This window comes from Babylonia areolata, chromosome 6 (assembly GCF_041734735.1).
Source record: "Babylonia areolata isolate BAREFJ2019XMU chromosome 6, ASM4173473v1, whole genome shotgun sequence".
NCBI classification, from domain to species: domain Eukaryota; kingdom Metazoa; phylum Mollusca; class Gastropoda; order Neogastropoda; family Buccinidae; genus Babylonia; species Babylonia areolata.
In genome coordinates this window covers 10,730,846-10,748,345 of record NC_134881.1, presented here as the reverse complement: position 1 = coordinate 10,748,345, position 17,500 = coordinate 10,730,846, and the positions used below count along the sequence as shown (strand labels likewise).

The 17,500-nt window shown below is 43.3% G+C and overlaps 1 protein-coding gene across 1 annotated transcript in view; it reads right to left on the bottom strand.

The window, feature by feature from the left end:
* Positions 1–17,500, bottom strand: part of LOC143282727 (organic cation transporter protein-like) — a 38,930-nt gene that overhangs the window by 10,158 nt on the left and 11,272 nt on the right. The window contains exons 2-7 of the mRNA XM_076588455.1: positions 15,408–15,790; positions 11,312–11,415; positions 7,992–8,146; positions 5,851–6,019; positions 4,030–4,263; positions 667–890 (exon numbers count right to left, since the gene is read on the bottom strand). Of these exons, the coding sequence (XP_076444570.1) occupies positions 667–890; positions 4,030–4,263; positions 5,851–6,019; positions 7,992–8,146; positions 11,312–11,415; positions 15,408–15,779 (1,258 nt within the window). The 5' untranslated portion in view covers positions 15,780–15,790. The remainder of the gene's footprint in view (positions 1–666; positions 891–4,029; positions 4,264–5,850; positions 6,020–7,991; positions 8,147–11,311; positions 11,416–15,407; positions 15,791–17,500) is intronic.

Below are 17,500 nucleotides of genomic sequence, written 5' to 3'. Positions count from 1 at the left end.
ACAGTATAACACAATATGATATGATACGATTTTTTTATCATACAAGACAGTACAGTTCAATACATTACAGTACATTACAATACATTACAGTACAGTAGAGTACGGTCACCATACAGTATAATATATGATATGATGCGCCTTTTGTTGCAGTACAAGACAGTACAGTTCAATGCAATACAGTACAGTACAGTACAATACAATACAATACAATACAATAAAGTACAGTATAGTACAGTACAGGACCAGGCAGTATAATACAATGTGATACGATATGATCGTTAAAGAACAAGACAGTACAATACAGTACAATACAATCCAATCCAGTACAATACAATGTAATACAGCACACTACAACAGTACACCATAATACAATATGATACGATATATCATACGATACAATCGTTGCAGTACAAGACAGCAGAGTACAGTAGAGTACAATACAACACAACACAACACAATACAACACAACACGAAACGACACAACACGACACAACCCAACCCAACGCAACAGACGATCCGCAACAACAGAACCACCCCCCCACCCCCCTCCGCCCCCTCCCCCTCCCCCACCGCACCCGCCCCCCACACCCCTACCACCACCACCCCCACCCCATCCCAACCCCACCAAAACCCTCGCAACCCTCAGTTCCCACTCTGACTCCTCACCTGACGACGTCTTGGGCAGTAGCCCGCTGAGGATGCAGGCCAGGCCCCCAACGTACATGCTGACGATGAGGGGGGTCCGCCTCCCCACCCGGTTCAGCAGCAGGATGCACAGCGCGTAGGCCGGGATCTCCACGGCGCCGGCCACCATGAAGTTCAGGTAGGGGGAGCCCGCCAGGTTCTCCGTGTTGAGGGACAGCCCGTAGTACACCAGGGCGTTCACCAGCCTGCAAGGGTCCGTGGTTTTGAGTTTGGATTTTTGTTTTTGTGGTTGTTGTTGTTGTTGTTGTTGTTGTCTTTTTGTTGTTGTTGTTGTTGTTTTAATCAAACGTGTTTGGAATTGTAGTAGAATCACTGACAAAAAAAAAGAAAAAAAAAGGAAAAGATAAAAAAAAAGCATCATCTGTTCGTTAGAACTGTAACCTGCTGGAATATGATTATAGGCTTTAATGGAGTGGGGACGTATTGACCAAAGAAAAAGCGTCATCATCAGTTCGTTAGAACTCCAACCTGCTGGAATATTATGAGAAAGCGTCATCACTTCGTTAGAACTGTAACGTACACTGCTGAATATAGTCATAATCTTTGGCGTGCCCCTAACTAACAACGCAGTGGGGACATAATTATTGACCAAAGAAAAAGCGTCATCAGTTCGTCAGAAGTGTAACGTACACTGCTGAATGTAGCCTATAGTAGTTGGCGTGCCCCAACCAACGATGCAGTGCGGGACATTTTTCAAGGGAGACCCTCGCCAGCGCCTCGTAAGCTGCTTGTGATGGGCGACACAGCTGACTGAGTCTGTCTCTGTCCTGCCTGCTGGCGTTCTATGCTCTCACCTGACAAACCGCCTGTGTTCTTCGGCCTTTGGGGATCTGGAGACACCTGCCTGTCCACCAATGGCTTCCTTCAATGATGGCACAACGTATCATCATTCTCGTGTGGCAGGATAATAATTCATTTAAATTGTGTATGATAGTCAGCTGCGTTCGACTATGACCGTCAGAACAGCAGAGGAGGTAACTGCTGTCCCGTTTATCTGGGCTAGAATTTGTTTTAAGCAGAGAGTGTCTTGCCCAAGTTACACCCCCCCCCCCCCCCCCCCCCCCCCCTCTCTCTCGGTTAAAAGACAGTCGGCGTTGGAATTGTTCCCGAAGGCCAACTAGTCCCCAAGGCTGCCGCACAGAGCCAGTGCAGTTTTGCCTCCTGGTCTGAGAGTCTGTCCTTCACAAAGACTATAAGCTGCAAATGATTTCCCACTGCAATAGAGAAACCATTGATGATACAGCTTTCTTATCGTGGTTTCCCCTTGCCCTACCTTTTGTGTTCCCTTTACCCTGCCCTACTTTCTTTAACATCCTCTTTTCTTACACTGCCCTATCAGTCACTGTTCAAGATTATACCAGTTGAAAAATATTTGTGTTCTTTTATTTCCTTTTTTAAAATTTTATTGAGGAGGAGGAGGGGGGGGGGGTCCTTTTTTCATCCTTTGTCCTCCTGAAGACAGAACCCACTTACCCAACGAGACCTCCCTCCGGTCTCTACAACACTCGGTTCCCGACAAACACCAGCGAGGGTGAGGAAAAATCTAATCGACCGAAGCGACTTCAGTTCGTTGTCATTGTAATCTAGACGACCAAAAAACAAAACCATCTTCAGTCTTCAAAGTGTCAGAATTGTTATCTATTCGATGAAAACATCTTCGTTTTGTTACAACTCCAGTGTATAACTGACCAAAGCGTCTGAAGTGTGTTTTGAATTGTAATCCAGTCGACAAAAGCGTCTTCTTAAGTTTTATGTCTCAGAATTGCATTATTATCATGTTCAACCAAAATAGTTTTCAGTGTGTCAGATTTGTAATCAAGTCGATCAAAGCGTCTTGGGTGTGTTAGAAATGCAGCGTCTTGGGTGTGTTAGAAATGCAATCTAGTCAAGCAAACCATATTCAGTTTAACACAACTGTGATCAAGTCGACCAAAATGCGTCATCCGTTTGTTAGAATAGTAATCCAGTCCAGCAAAGTGTCTTCATTGAGTCAGAATTGTAATCTAGTCGTCCAAAGAGTTTTCAGTATGTCGGAGATATAATCTAGTCAGTGTCATTTCAAACACCAATTTTGGCTTCGTATAATTATCAATCCCTTTATCCTTGTACATTTGACAAGAAATCCTTTGGCTCTGTTCATGCGGCCATCCTCCCATCCCCCCCCCACCACCACCACCACCACCTCCCTCCCCCTCCCTTGTCCCGCCCCCCCCCCCCCCCCCCCCCCCCGGCCCCCTCGATCTTGTACATTCAGTCACTACCTTAACCTTTTCCCTTCAGTTAGTACAATTTGGCTATGTACTTTCGCATATTTGGCCACCATCATGACATTCCAAATTGATGTTGGTCACCATCTTGATTTTCTACATTAACGTTGGTCTCCATCATGACTTTTTACATTAATGTTGGTCACCACTATGGCTTTCTACACTGACGTTAGTCACCATTTTGACTTTCTGCATTAATGTTGGTCACCAGTATAACTTTCTACATTAATGTTGGTCACCACTAAGGCTTTCTACATTGACGCTGGTCACCATCTTGACTTTCTACATCGACGCTGGTCACCATCTTGACTTTCTACATTGACGCTGGTCACCATCTTGACTTTCTACATCGATGCTGCTCACCATCTTGACTTTCTACACTGACGCTGGTCACCATCTTGACTTTCTACACTGACGCTGGTCACCATCTTGACTTTCTACATCGACGCTGGTCACCATCTTGATTTTCTACATTGACGCTGCTCACCATCTTGATTTTCTACATTGACGCTGGTCACCATCTTGATTTTCTACATTGACGCTGGTCACCATCTTGATTTTCTACATTGACGTTGGTCACCAGTTTGGCTTTCTACACTGACGCTGGTCACCATCTTGACTGTCTACACTGACGCTGGTCACCATCTTGATTTTCTACATTGACGCTGGTCACCATCTTGACTTTCTACATTGACGTTTGTCACCACTATAACTTTCTACATTAATGTTGGCCACTACTACAGCTTTCTATATTAATGTTGGTCACCACTATAACTTTCTACATTAATGTTGGTCACCGCTATAGCTTTCTATATTAATGTTGGTCACCAATTTGACTTTCTACATTGACATTGGTCACCAGTTTGACTTTCTACATTAATGTTGGTCACCACGCTGACTTTTTACATTTGGTACCGCCTCACCCTTGACCTTGGCAAATTTTGACACCCCCCCGCCCCACCCCCTCCCCCCCGCCCCCCTTTCCCAATCTAAGCTGCCCCCTCGACCCCCCTTTCCCCGCGCCCTCCCCCACCTCCAGCTCCGCCCCCTAGCTCACCAGTTGAACCAGACGTTGAGGGACAGTCTGGCCATATTCCAGGTCCTCAGACAGTCCAGCACCGTGTAGGTCCGCGAGCTGCTCTTCTCCGAGGGGCCGTGGTCGTCCTGCAGGGTCTTCAGCATCTCCGGGGACAGGTCCCTCCCGTTGGACTTGGCCGCCTGGCTCAGCACGCGCCGGGCCTCCTCGGGCTTGTCGTGTGACAGCAGCCAGCGGATGGACTCGGGCAGGCACCTGCAAGGGGGCGGAAGGAACTAAATCATGCTGCTTACACTAATACAGCCCAGCCGACTGCAATGAATCCACTTCAGGGCTGAGCAATCCATGAGTCTTAAGTCTTAAAACCAGCGGAAGAGAAGTGACGCAAAATAGTGGTTCATTCAGCCATTCACGCCCGAGCAATGCATAGAGCGCTCTGTTGTCAAAACATTCTTCTCATTTAAACGATTTTCACGTGCATACACTTATGCACAGAGCGCAAAAAAAAAAGAAAAAAAAAAAAGAGGAACTAACTTCAGTATTTGTGGATTAGGTGTCCACTTGTAATTTGGAATGAAAATAGTTTATTCCCCACCTCCACCCCAGGGTTGGATGAGTTTATAAAAGGTCAATTAAAACAACGTTAGAAGCCCACATCATCCATATCTTGCGAAGTCCAAATAAAACTTGAATCAAGTTTAAAAAAAAAAAAAAATATATATATATATATATATATATATATATATATATATATATATATATATATATATATGGAAAACAAAAAGACCATTTCACTAACTTATATCTCAATCCACGTAATTTTTGAATCAGGTCAGAAACACTGATTTCCAGCAGGAACATAAAAAAGAATAATCTGGGGGGACATCCTGGAACAGGATCTTTCCGAAGCTAGCTGTAAAAATTAATGATTGTTCCTGATATCATGCAGATCTCAGCAGAAAATCAGAAGATGCTTTATGCTGGTTGCACGGCACACACCATGAGGCTTCTTCACCTTCAAGATGGTCAGAAGACGGATGAGAGTTCGTGAGAGAGCTGGCGTCTGGTAAGCATCTTCAAGAGTCGAGGTAATTTTTTGGTGTCCATCAATAAAAAAAAAAAAATAAAAAAAAGGTTTCAAATGAAATTGTTTTCATCCTCGGGACATTCGTAGCTGAGATAATATTACAATAGTGATAATTATAATGACAGATTATATGAATTGTTTAAAACATGTGCATAAGAATTCGGAATGGAATAGAAAGAGACATTGTTTACCTTACATTAAAAGAATTGCTGTGGGATTAAGAGAGATTAATCAAAACCTCTGCTGATTGCCACCACTCAAATCAGTCATAAAACATACATATATTCACAGCCATGCATACTTTAGATTCCATAAAACAATTACAGCTTGCTGACAAAGCATCAACCCCCACATAAACCATTGACAAGATTGACCATTTGAAGAAAATGCCATGCAAGGCCGAAAAAATCAACAACAAAAAACAGCAGTATTGGAATCGTTTTGACTATGAATTGCTGACGGAATGAAAGAATATGTGTGTGTGTGTGTGTGTGTGTGTGTGTGTGTGTGTGTGTGTGTGTGTGTTATGTTTCTTTTAGTTAAGGGTATACAAAGTCGTCAGCCATAATTATGGGCAGCAGCAAGTGAAACGAATTACGAAAATGAGAAGGACGGGTCCAAAAGGAATTTATTTGACTTTCTGTTTCACCAACAAATCTGCCGCCATCACCACCCCCAACAGTTACTACTACTACTACTACTACAATAACAACAGCACCACCACCAACAGCTGTGCGGCTACAACAACAACTTACCACCAGTAGACGACAAAGAGGAGGGCCGGAGCGGTGATGGCTATCTCCAGGTACCTCCAGTTACGAATGAAGTAGGCTATGCCGGCCAGCGTCATGAAGCCCACGCTGTAGAAACTCTGGATGACGAAGCCCGCCACCACCCGGTACTTGGGGCCCACCAGCTCTGTGGCTGGAGTACAAGGCACAACGTTAACTCTCTCCATACGAACGGCGAAAGAGACGACGTTAACAGCGTTTCACCCCAATTACCATCATCAAAATATTGCAAGCTGAAGGCTCTTATACTGAAGAGGTGAGTGTTGACAAAGAATACCACAATTCTGACGACGGAAGCTAAAGGTTGGGTCATTCAGACACCCACTGGACATCCGAGGGGTCTGTGTAGAGGAGAAGAGAGGACTGGCCGTACTGAGTGAGTTAAAGTAGGAGGATGAAAAGAAGAACAACAACAAGGGTAAGAACAAGAACATCAACAGCAAGAACAAGAAGAAATGTTTGTATATGTTGTTTAATCTTATCCAGAGCGATTGACAAAGATAGTTTTCTTCTCCGAGCTGGCTGCTGGTGGCGTAAGGTTCATCGGAAGTCCACTGAAACACCTCAAGGACTGCCTGAAAGCTTCCCTCGGGATGGGAAACCCTCGTCACTGACTGCACGGTGCTTGGCGACTGGCGACTGCCTCTCTGCAAGGGGAGTTCTGGCGTTTGAGGAGAGGCGTCTTTTGGACCTCAGTCAGAAGCGTCCACCCCGCAAAGAGAGGAGATGAGATCTATCATCTGCTGTTACCTGCCCACAGTGTGGCCGCGTTTGAGCGTCTACCTTCGGGCTGCGTTCTCATCTCTCGGAGTCACTGACGTCTTCATCGTTCGCGATGGACTTCCATGAATGAATGAATCTTGCCCAGAGAGAAACCATAGCACTTTCACGCCAGTCGTTCACAAGCATGCATAACCTTGATTTAGAGGAATGAAAGACTAAACTTTGAATAATACCACGTATGATCAGAAAGCTTGAGAAATTATAGACTGGTAAGGGGCGGAGAGGGGAGAGCTAGTTTGGAAAGAGGCAGGTTTAAAGGCTGGACACGAAAGAGCCTGGTGCATAAAACTATTTGACAAAGTGAAAGAGGGAGTTGGTTTAAAGTGCCCTGTCCTGTGAAGGAGGAAAAGAAGCCGACGACTGGGAGTGTTTGAATCTGGGAATGCGATCACAGCCTTGGTTAGAAAAACTGAAAACGGGTGGTGAAAATTGATTCCAGCCGTAGCAGACAGTTTCCATCATTCAGAATCCAAAGTCTGAACTCACTCGAATATTTCGGTGGTCTCTCAAATTCTTCCTAAGCTTCATTTTCTTTTGGGGGTAAAGGAGACTTTTTACTGTTTATGTCCTAATCAAGATATGGTGGCAAGAAGCCATTCAATCTACTAGTAATTTCCAACTTTCAATTCTGAGTAAAGGAAACTTTCCTCTATATGTAACCAGAATCTGATATTGGTGGTGTGAAACCGCCTACATATACAATTATTTATTAGGTTCAAACTTTCTGTCCTGGGTTTTAAAAAAAAAATAAAAAAAAAAACAAAACTTTCTAATAAATACATCCAGAATATCTGTAAGTAAGTTCAAACTTTCTATTTTGGGTAAAAAAAGAAGAAGAAAAAAGAAGAAAACTTTCTACTAGATATACACAGAATCAGACAGATCTACAAGTAAGTTCAAACATTGATTCTGGGTTAAAGAAAATATGTTTTAAATTGGGAACTATTGTAATTGTAAAGCCTTTAGAGCAAATTATTTGATTAGGTGCCATATAAATGAACTTATCATTGTCATTATCATCATCGTCGTCGTTGTTGCTGCCGCTGTTATTATCATTGTTATCATGATCATACCAATTATTATTGTTATTGGTGTTATCATCTTTATCATCATCATCATTATAACAATTACTATTGGTATCATTAACATCATTATCTTCTTCTTCTTAGTCCGTGGGCTGCAACTCCCACATTCACTCATATGTACACGTGTAGGCTTTCACGTGTATGACCGTTTGTTTTTTTACCCCGCCATGTAGGCAGCCATACTGTTTTCGGGGTTTTATTATCATTATCAAAATTCCAGGCAGCGCCATCACTCACACAGTGTGTAGGAGACCAGGAAGGCCCCGGTGTGGGCGGCGCCCTGCATGAAGTAGAGCGGCAGGAAGACGGCCATACTGGGTGCGGCAGAGGCCACGCCCCCCGCCACCAGCAGCATGGCCACGCCCACAAAGAACATGGGCTTCCGACCGAATCTGGACCACAAGAATACAAAAAAGGGATGATTTAATGAACGTTTTTTATCCATGTATAGTATATTTCGTTCGCTCTCTCTCTCTCCCTCTCTCTCTCTCTCTCTCTTGACAGGAATTTGCACACCTTGGGTCGTATTCAAGACAAAAAAATCATTTTGCCTGAAGGCAAGTTACCCTTTTAACAAGGCAGGGAACTGTGGGGTACAGTTCACCTTGAAGGTTAAAATTATCTTCGTATTCAAGACACACTATAAGTGCACTCAGGCAGCAAACCAGTCGTCTGTAATCAAACATCCCTGGGATTCCCTTCTGCGCATGTTCTTATACTTCTCTTCACACCAGTTACTTCCTTCACATATTGTGACAATATATATATATATATATATATATATATATATATATATATAAGCTTCAGTGGCAAAGCATTGATAGTAGACAGCAACTTGTCCAATCTGGGGGCCACTTTCGCATTCTGATAACCCCCTCACCCCCTCCCCCATCCCCCTACAAAAAAATTGATGAATAACAGAGTTCTGATTCAAATATTTCTCTGGAATTAACTAATTTCGACGATCTGCAAATTTCTGGCATTCCATCGTCTCCAAGACCACTCACTTCTACATACGTAATTCATGTGGAATATAATGACGTCAGCCAGTCTCAATACGTCATTTTTGACTGCCAAGCAAACAAAGGATAAGATCTAACAGGGGCCGTGTTCAAGACACAGTCTCCCCGCAAAACGCCCTGTTTTCCCTCAACAAAACAAACGCAACAAAAGGATATGCCACATTTACGTCTGCTTCGTGGGCAGTCACCCATGGCAGATAGTAAGGGTAGATTGCCTTCGGGTTTGTAGACCCGCGAGTAGGTTCTTGTGCTCCTGAATACCGGATATTGCTTACCCTCGGGCAGTTTGCCCACAACTACACATTTATCCGCAGGCACGATGGTCTCTTGTATACGGCCCAGATATAATAATAATAATAATAATGGATACTTATATAGCACACTATCCAGAAATCTGCTCTAGGTGCTTTACAAAAACGCTTTTGTTAACATAAAACATTATATCTATGTTACATACACACACCAAAATGTGACCACACACACACACACACACACACACACACACACACACGCACGCACGCACGCACACACACACACTGCATACATACATTTTAACATACATGTGTATCAAACAGCTACCCTAACACATACGCACACATAGGCAGGCACAAACTTACATAAACACATGCACACACAATACACATTCATATACATGCATGTAGTTATGTACACATACATATGTATACACACATAGTCAAGCACACCTAACGAAAAGGAAGTGGACCTGCCACAACTGAACTTATTGCTGAGGGAAAAGGTGAGTTTTGAGACGAGATTTAAAAGATGTGAGGGAATCAGAATGACGGAGGTTATCATGGAGCTTGTTCCACGTCTTTGGCGATTGAAAAGAAAACGATCTGTGTCCATAGGTCTTACTTCTGACGTGAGGTATCCTGAGAAGTCGAGTATCAGAGGAAGAACGGAGCTGGCGAGACGGGGTATAGATATGGAGGAGTTCAGAAAGATACTTGGGGCCAGATCCGTTGACTGCAGAAAAGGTCAGAGTGGATAGCTTATAGTCTGTTCGATCAGAAACAGGCAACCAGTGGAGAGACTGAAGGAGAGGAGAAACATGGTCAAATTTAGAAGCTCTGCAAATGAGTCTGAACCATGGTTGGTCATTAAAGTCCCCTGAGGAAGAGGCCAGAGGCCAAAATACTGGAGAAGTTGAAGCACTTATGCTATTTATTTCACTGACGGCTTCTTTCCATTACATTATTTCAAAAAGTGTTTTAGACGAAAATGACAGTTATTTCAACAAACTCAAAGCATCATGTGTGTGGGTGAATACCCAAAGCAGATGTGATTGTCGTTCAGTTGCTTTTGTCTACTACCCCTGTAAACCCACGATTTCTCGAAATCCCACGATTTCTCTCACTTTCAGAGAAATTGTGGGGGGCGAGCTCACGATTTTATCTCATTTTGAGAGAAATCGTGGAATTGCGAGAAATCGTGGTCGTTCCCCTCCCACATTTTCTCTCAATGTGTGAGAAATCGTGGGAAGTACCCCTTATTTTTTATCAAAGATGTCATCGGCGCTGAGTTCTTGTCTTGTCCCAATGCAAATCTAAGAGAAAAATCGGAGAGACGAAAAGAAAAGAGAAAGTAGAGGGCGACGACAATGACGATAATGGTAATGACAGTGGCGTTATTGAAGCCATCAACAGTAATGACACTGAAATACATCTATTTATGGTATTTCACATAAGATGGATCACTGCAATGCATTGACCTCAAATTCAACATTGGAATCAATAGCAGACAACGGAATTAAGGCGATGTACATAACTCAAACAGAAATATAATATGATATAATAGATATGATATAATACAATATTGATGATATGACATATCATATCATTGTATCATATCATAAGACTTGAACCGAATCTTCCCTGAGGGATGTTGGGTATGACATCAAATTGAAAAAAAAATCTCTACATAAATGTGATGGAAAAAAATGATCTTTAACAATGATTTATCCTCACGTATGGAGCGTGAAAACTGGACCAAATAGTTTTGATGCTGGTTATGATGCAACCTTTTCTGTCAAATTTATTTAGAATGTTCTTCATTTCATTCTTGCTCATTTCTTCATTTGTTTGTGTCGGCATCCTTTCGCATGTAAGTTTGTACTGAAAATAGATTCTCAGTTTCACTGAAGACACTCAGAACATGATATCATTATTCTAAAAACAGAGTGAAAAAAACAACAACAACGAATCAACCAGCCAAGTAAACACACACACACACACACACACACTTTTTTTTAATACCAATACTGGGTCATCACCTTCACCATTTGTCGTTATGTATTCGCTGACGCCACTGTCACTATCATGATCGTCGTTGTCGTCAAAGTGAGAGAAATCGTGGGATTGCGACCCCTGTGTTCACCACGCCTTTTTAGTTGTATTTCCGACACACACACACACACGCGCGCGTGCACACACACACACACACACACACACACACACACACACACACACACACACAACCACGCACGGAGGCACGCCAACACACGCACGCACTGACCTGTCGGACAGCTGACCAAAGATGACGGCACCAGCCAGTCTGCCGGCAAAGAAGATGGACTTGGATGTGCTCCGCCAGTACTTCCGGGTGCACACCAACTCGAACTGAACCACACACATGCAGACCGTTAGATAGGTAGATGCATAGACTACAGGTTTATGGACAGGTGGGTGAACAGACAGACAGATAGATAGATAGATAGATAGATAACAGATAGGTGGATGTACAGATAGATAGGTGTGTAGGTAGGTAGGTATACCATATAAATAAATAAATAAACAGATCGACAGATAGGTAGAAAAACAGACAGTCAGACAGAGAGCGAGACTGACAGACAGAGCGACACTCGTACGCATTATTAAAAAGAAGTTGCCAACGCCCTCTTCGTGTCAGGGTGTACACGAACATGACAGACATATAAATATTCAAAAAGTTATGTCATATAACCGCACCCTGTGTGTGTGTGTGTGTGTGTGTGTGTGTGTTAAATGCAATTATGTGAGTTAACCTAGGCAGCCAACCATTTCACAACACCGCTTTACAAAAGAAGACGAGTTGAAATCAGCATGGGATTGTAGACAGTTTTAACTCTTTCCATACGAACGGCGAAAGAGACGACGTCAACAGCGTTTCACCCCAGTTACCATCATCAAAATATTGCAAGCGGAAGGCTCTTATACTGAAGAGGTGAATGTTGACAAAGAATACCACAATTCTGATGACGGAAGCTAAAGGCTGGGTCATTCAGACACCCACTGGACATCCGAAGGGTCTGTGTAGAGGAGAAGAGAGGACTGGCCGTACTGAGTGAGTTAACTGAACTCGTATGGTGTAAAATCCTCTCTCTCGTGTCACCAGCTTCCTTGTGACTTTGATTTGGGTACCGGACAAGAAAGTAGGTACAACATGCTCTCCATTTTCTGTTGAAGACTGACAAAACTACCTACTGAAGTCAGAGAGTCAAGACTCAAAATGGTTTGTTCACTTTAGGTCACATAGCCCCTCTGGAAGGGGAATGTGAACAGTAGATAAATTATGTTATGAACAGTAATGAATACAAAATAAATAAATAAAAAATGAATAAGATACAACAATTAATATTACAAGTCAGTCATCAGATTAGGAAACAGCAATTTCTCTGTACTAAAAGAAAACGCTTTATATAGCTACATAGAACTGAAGGCACAGAGGGAGAGAGAGAGAGAGAGAGACGGAGAGAGGGAGGGAAAGTGAAAGACAGAGAGGTGGTGTTACAGATGGAGACAGACAGACAAACATACAGAGACAGCGAGACAGTAGTACGCACACACACACACACACACACACACACACACACACACACACACACACACATATATATATATATATAGAGAGAGAGAGATACAAACATTTCAAAATGTGTCATATTTCATTAGTCATTTTCACTATCATGGAAACCGATCCCACCACCCTCCTCCACCCCCCACCCCCCCACACCCCCCTCTGTGTGTGTGTGTGTGTAGTGTGGACCCCGTTCAGGGCGGGGACTGAATGGAAAAAAAAAGAACACCAATGCTAAGCTAACCAATTATCCTTGGAAATGAAGGATTTTGTCTTGTTTTGACCTCTCTCTCTCTCTCTCTCTGTCGGTGAATGGGTGTGTGACGGTGAGTGGGTGGTTGAGTGGGCGTGTGCGTGGGCGGGTAGACGTGTACGTGCGTGCGCTTGTGTGTCTGTGTGTTTGTGTGCGTGCCGTGCCTGTGTGTGAATTGTCAAATCCGTGCAAGTAGGTCAATCTTTTTACGTGAGGTGAGGTTTCCAAATAAAAGAAGAAAAAAATCAGTTTACTGTCACAACAAAGATTCCCTTCGCTTTTCTATGTCAATATCAGGCCGACGGCAAAATGCCGCTGGGGTGTCGTCAAACGTAAAGCATGAAAAAGAAATGCTCTTCTCAAGCTGAATGGTACCCAATAGGGCCTTCTCCACTCTTTTTTCTTCTTCTTCTTCTCTCTTCTTTATTATATTTCATTTCATTTTATTCCTTTTTTTTTCTTTTTTTATTTATTTATTATATCTTATTTCATTTTCTTCTGCTTTGTTTTGTGCCTTTGAAGATGTTGACTGGAGACGGCTATGGTGTTGTATTTTTGTGGTGGTTGTTGTTTCTGTTGTTGTGTTTTTTTTTCTAATGAAAGCTTCCAAGCAAACACATTGGCCTGGGTCAACAACGTTCCGCTGTTGGTTGGGTCGATGAGGACTTTGTACAGTACGCCCGGGAAATAAATGAGGGTCCCAGGTTATTATTAGTTCGAGCTCACGTCGGTGTGTGTTTACACGCAACAACGTGAGTATGTTATGTAATTACACGGTGTTTCGACTCTCTCTCTCTCTCTCAATCTCTGCGTGCGTGTGTGCGTACGTACGTGTGTGTCTGTGTGTGTGTTTGTGTGTTTTAGGCCTTAACATATTCATTTTCATTTGGCCTGTTCTCGAATACATTACCCGTATTCGCATTTCAAACCCCCGAAACAAACAAACACCCGTTCCCCCAGCTGTTGGTGATGGTGGTTTCGTGGCTGGCCATCAGCTTGGTCTTTTCGGCACTGATTTTCGCGCCACATCTTGTCGATGTTTCGTCCAGTCTTTTGACAAGCTTGGCGAGTTTGTTTTTTTGTTGTTTTTTTCCCAAACATTTTTATTCAATTTTTACATTATTAAACACACACAAACATACACTAGTAACTACACACACACACACACACACACACACACACACACACACACACACAAGCTTGGCGAGTTCTTGGTCATAATGGCCATTAATGGCCTGCCAGGCCAGCCATGTCCTCGGCGAAGAATGCTGCCTGTGCTAACATGAACTTCAAGTGAGTCAATCATGACACATTAAGGAATATAATGAACAATGTCGGTGTCAGAAGGCAGCCCTGACGAACTCCAGCCAAAGTACGGAATCACCCTTCAATAGCATTTGTGTTAGTACCGCACTGTCATTTTGGGGGCAGTTGCTGGACGTTGTTGATAAGCTTTTGCCCGATATTATTTTCTGCCATTGTGGACCATAATGCCTCCTGCTAGGTTCTGTCAAACGACTTCTTGAAGTCTATTGTGTCAGATGTGGGGTTTTTTTTTGCAAATAGTACACCGGTCAAAGGTCTGTTCGATGGTACTTCTGCCTAGCGGAACTCAGTCTGTTTTACATGTCAAAGGTTCTTTTTTGCACCGTTAACCAGGTAACCTACTGCAACCCAGCACTAGCTACCGAATACGGGTAGTAAACCCAGCAAGAAATCTTATGTGGAGAGGGATGGTCTTCATCGGCTTTTCATTGGCCAAGACATGCCGCAAGAACGGGGAAAAAAAACAATGTAAAGGTAAATAATAAAAACATAGACGTAGAGAAGCACATACACACATTAACTGTGCACTGGTGTGCACACCATCATAAAAACTTCTAGTTGTGGAGAACATAATAGAAGGTGCAAAGTCATGTCAGAGAAAGCGTACAAAAAATGACTGTAATTATGATAAATCAAGAACCCTATGACTTTGCTTTCTTTTCAGGAAAAAAAAAAGTGAGAATAGTTGGCATTTTTCACAAATATGATAAATTTAAACACAGATGTGCTCAGTGAAAGAAATACGGGAAAGGAAACGGTCATAAAAAAAACGAGGTGCATTTGTATAAGCGGGGTCCTACTTGTACCTCCAAAGAGAACACATGAGTGCGAGTGTGAATAAACAAACCAGCTCATGTCATAACTCTTCGACTCTGCTCTTCCGAGAAGGGGTGCCACCTCGCTAGGATATAAGTGAGGTCAGGACGTCAGAAACCATGATCTACTTGCACTCTTCTCACTAATTACTTTTCATCTACAACATCAATGGCAACACTCACACACACACACACACACACACACACACACACACACACACACACACACACACACACACACACACACACACACAAAGCAGTTAATGGGTTTTAAAGTCATGCTATACATTTTCCTCCTTTCGCCCAGGATCGGCAGTCAGATGGTGAAGAATATTGTGCTTTTGAATGTACTGGTCAGTTTTCAATGCACCACGGACCTTACCTGAGAGGTGATGGTCGACTCATACTCCTCCGTGGAGAACACGTAGCCAGCCGGACAGTTCTGAAGCTCCAGACCCGTCACGTTCACGTCGTCAACGTCTTTGCCGGACGCCAGCAGTTCCTCGCTGGGCACGTACCGACTGCAGCTCTCTCCCTTGGGGATCAGGACTCTCCTCACCTCTGATTGGCTCAGGTTGTATGACGTGGCGTTGACGTCACGGGTGGAGCACTCGAAGCGAGGCTCTGCCCCCACGAAGACCATGTTGAGGGCGTGCCATGCGGACACGATGGAGAAGGTGCAGAGGAGGAGGAGTCTGGTCTTCTGGTACCACCCGAACTGCCCGACCACCTTCAAGGCTTCGTCCAAATGCATACTGGTCAAATCTGTGTGAAGAAGAAGAAGAAGAAGAAGAAGAAGAAAAAAACGAAGTCCATTATATCACCGCATAATTCAATTCCTCATTAGTTTTAGTAAACTGAAACCTATTCAAGCCTTGACACTGAAAGAAAACAGGTGAGAAAAGCGAGAAGGAAAAGGGGGATAAAGACACTTAGAGACACAGGACGACAGTCCAATACGTATACAAAAGTCCAGTGTACGTTGGATCAGCAAGGAAAGGCTAATTGGATCATGGTAAATATCAGGCATGCGCTAACATACCAAAAGTTCCTGTTGAGGGTTCCGAAGATCTGAATCAAATTTAGCAATTCAACTGTATGTAATAAGTCACGAGCGCCACTGGTGCCAGAGGACTGGACAATGGTGGGGAGACAAAAGGAAATAATACCCAGAGACTTGCTTCCAGAGATCCAGTCGAGTTCGTACGAACCACGGTCAGAAAAAGAGACAAGACGTAGACTGCTTGTGTTGTGCGCAAACGCTTCGACGCGAGAGAACACCGCGCAACGCTGTTTAGTACACAAATCTGTCATCCCCCACAAGGTCAATAACACGGCTCTCGAATGACATGTGTGCTTGCTTACCTCCCCCCCCCCCCCCCCCTTTTTTTTTTTTTTTCTTATCACACGTCTATTTATACACAACACGATTTTATGTAATAATAACACACTGTTTCGATAATCCCTGTGTGTGTGTGTGTGTGTGTGTGTGTGTGTGCGTGTGTGTGTGTGTACATGCGCGCACGTATGTGTGTGTGTGTGTGTCCGTAGTGAACTTTAACAAATCCATTTTCTCTGGAAATACTTTGTTGACACCGAATTCGGTTTAAAGATAGGGGGGGAAAATAAGTTCTTTCATCACATTCGTATCGTATTTCAATGACAATGCACTCCCGTGAAGGGCACAAAAAAAATCATTTTGTTTATTGTTTTTTGTTGTTGTTGTTTTTGTTTTTTATCTGACACATGTGTATATATATATATTTTTTTTCTTTTCTATAATCATGTCTATCACTCAAACTCACCAGAATGTGTGACGGGACATCAAAAACATAAACAAAATTCCATTCCGCACCATTCATGCATGCGCCTGCTTTCAAAAAAAAAAAATAAATAAATAAATAAAAAATATAAAAAACCAAACGGCACAGTCCCCCACTGGTACTCCCCCGTCCCCCTTCCTTCCTCCTAACCCCCATCCTCCTTTCATTACCACCACCCACTTCCCCACCCCACCCCCAACCACACACACAACAAGAAAAGGCCAATGCGGTCGAGGGGGTAGTAGGGGGGTCTTGGGGGGAGGAGGGGGGTTGTTTGGGGCGAGGCGCTGAGAGATACACTGTGGAAGGTTATGGCATATATGTATTGACTTACGAAAGCAGTTTCAGTTTCAGTTTCAGTTTCAGTAGCTCAAGGAGGCGTCACTGCGTTCGGACAAATCCATATACGCTACACCACATCTACCAAGCAGATGCCTGACCAGCAGCGTAACCCAACGCGCTTAGTCAGGCCTTGAGAAAAAAAAAAAGAAAAAAAAAAAAGGAGGTGAATAAATGATATATAAGCAAATAGATGTAAAACATGAAGACACACATTCACATATACACCCACACATGCATAACAGATATGCACCGAACATGCAGTTGCACAGATATGAAAGCACAGTCAAATACATATAAACGTACATGATCT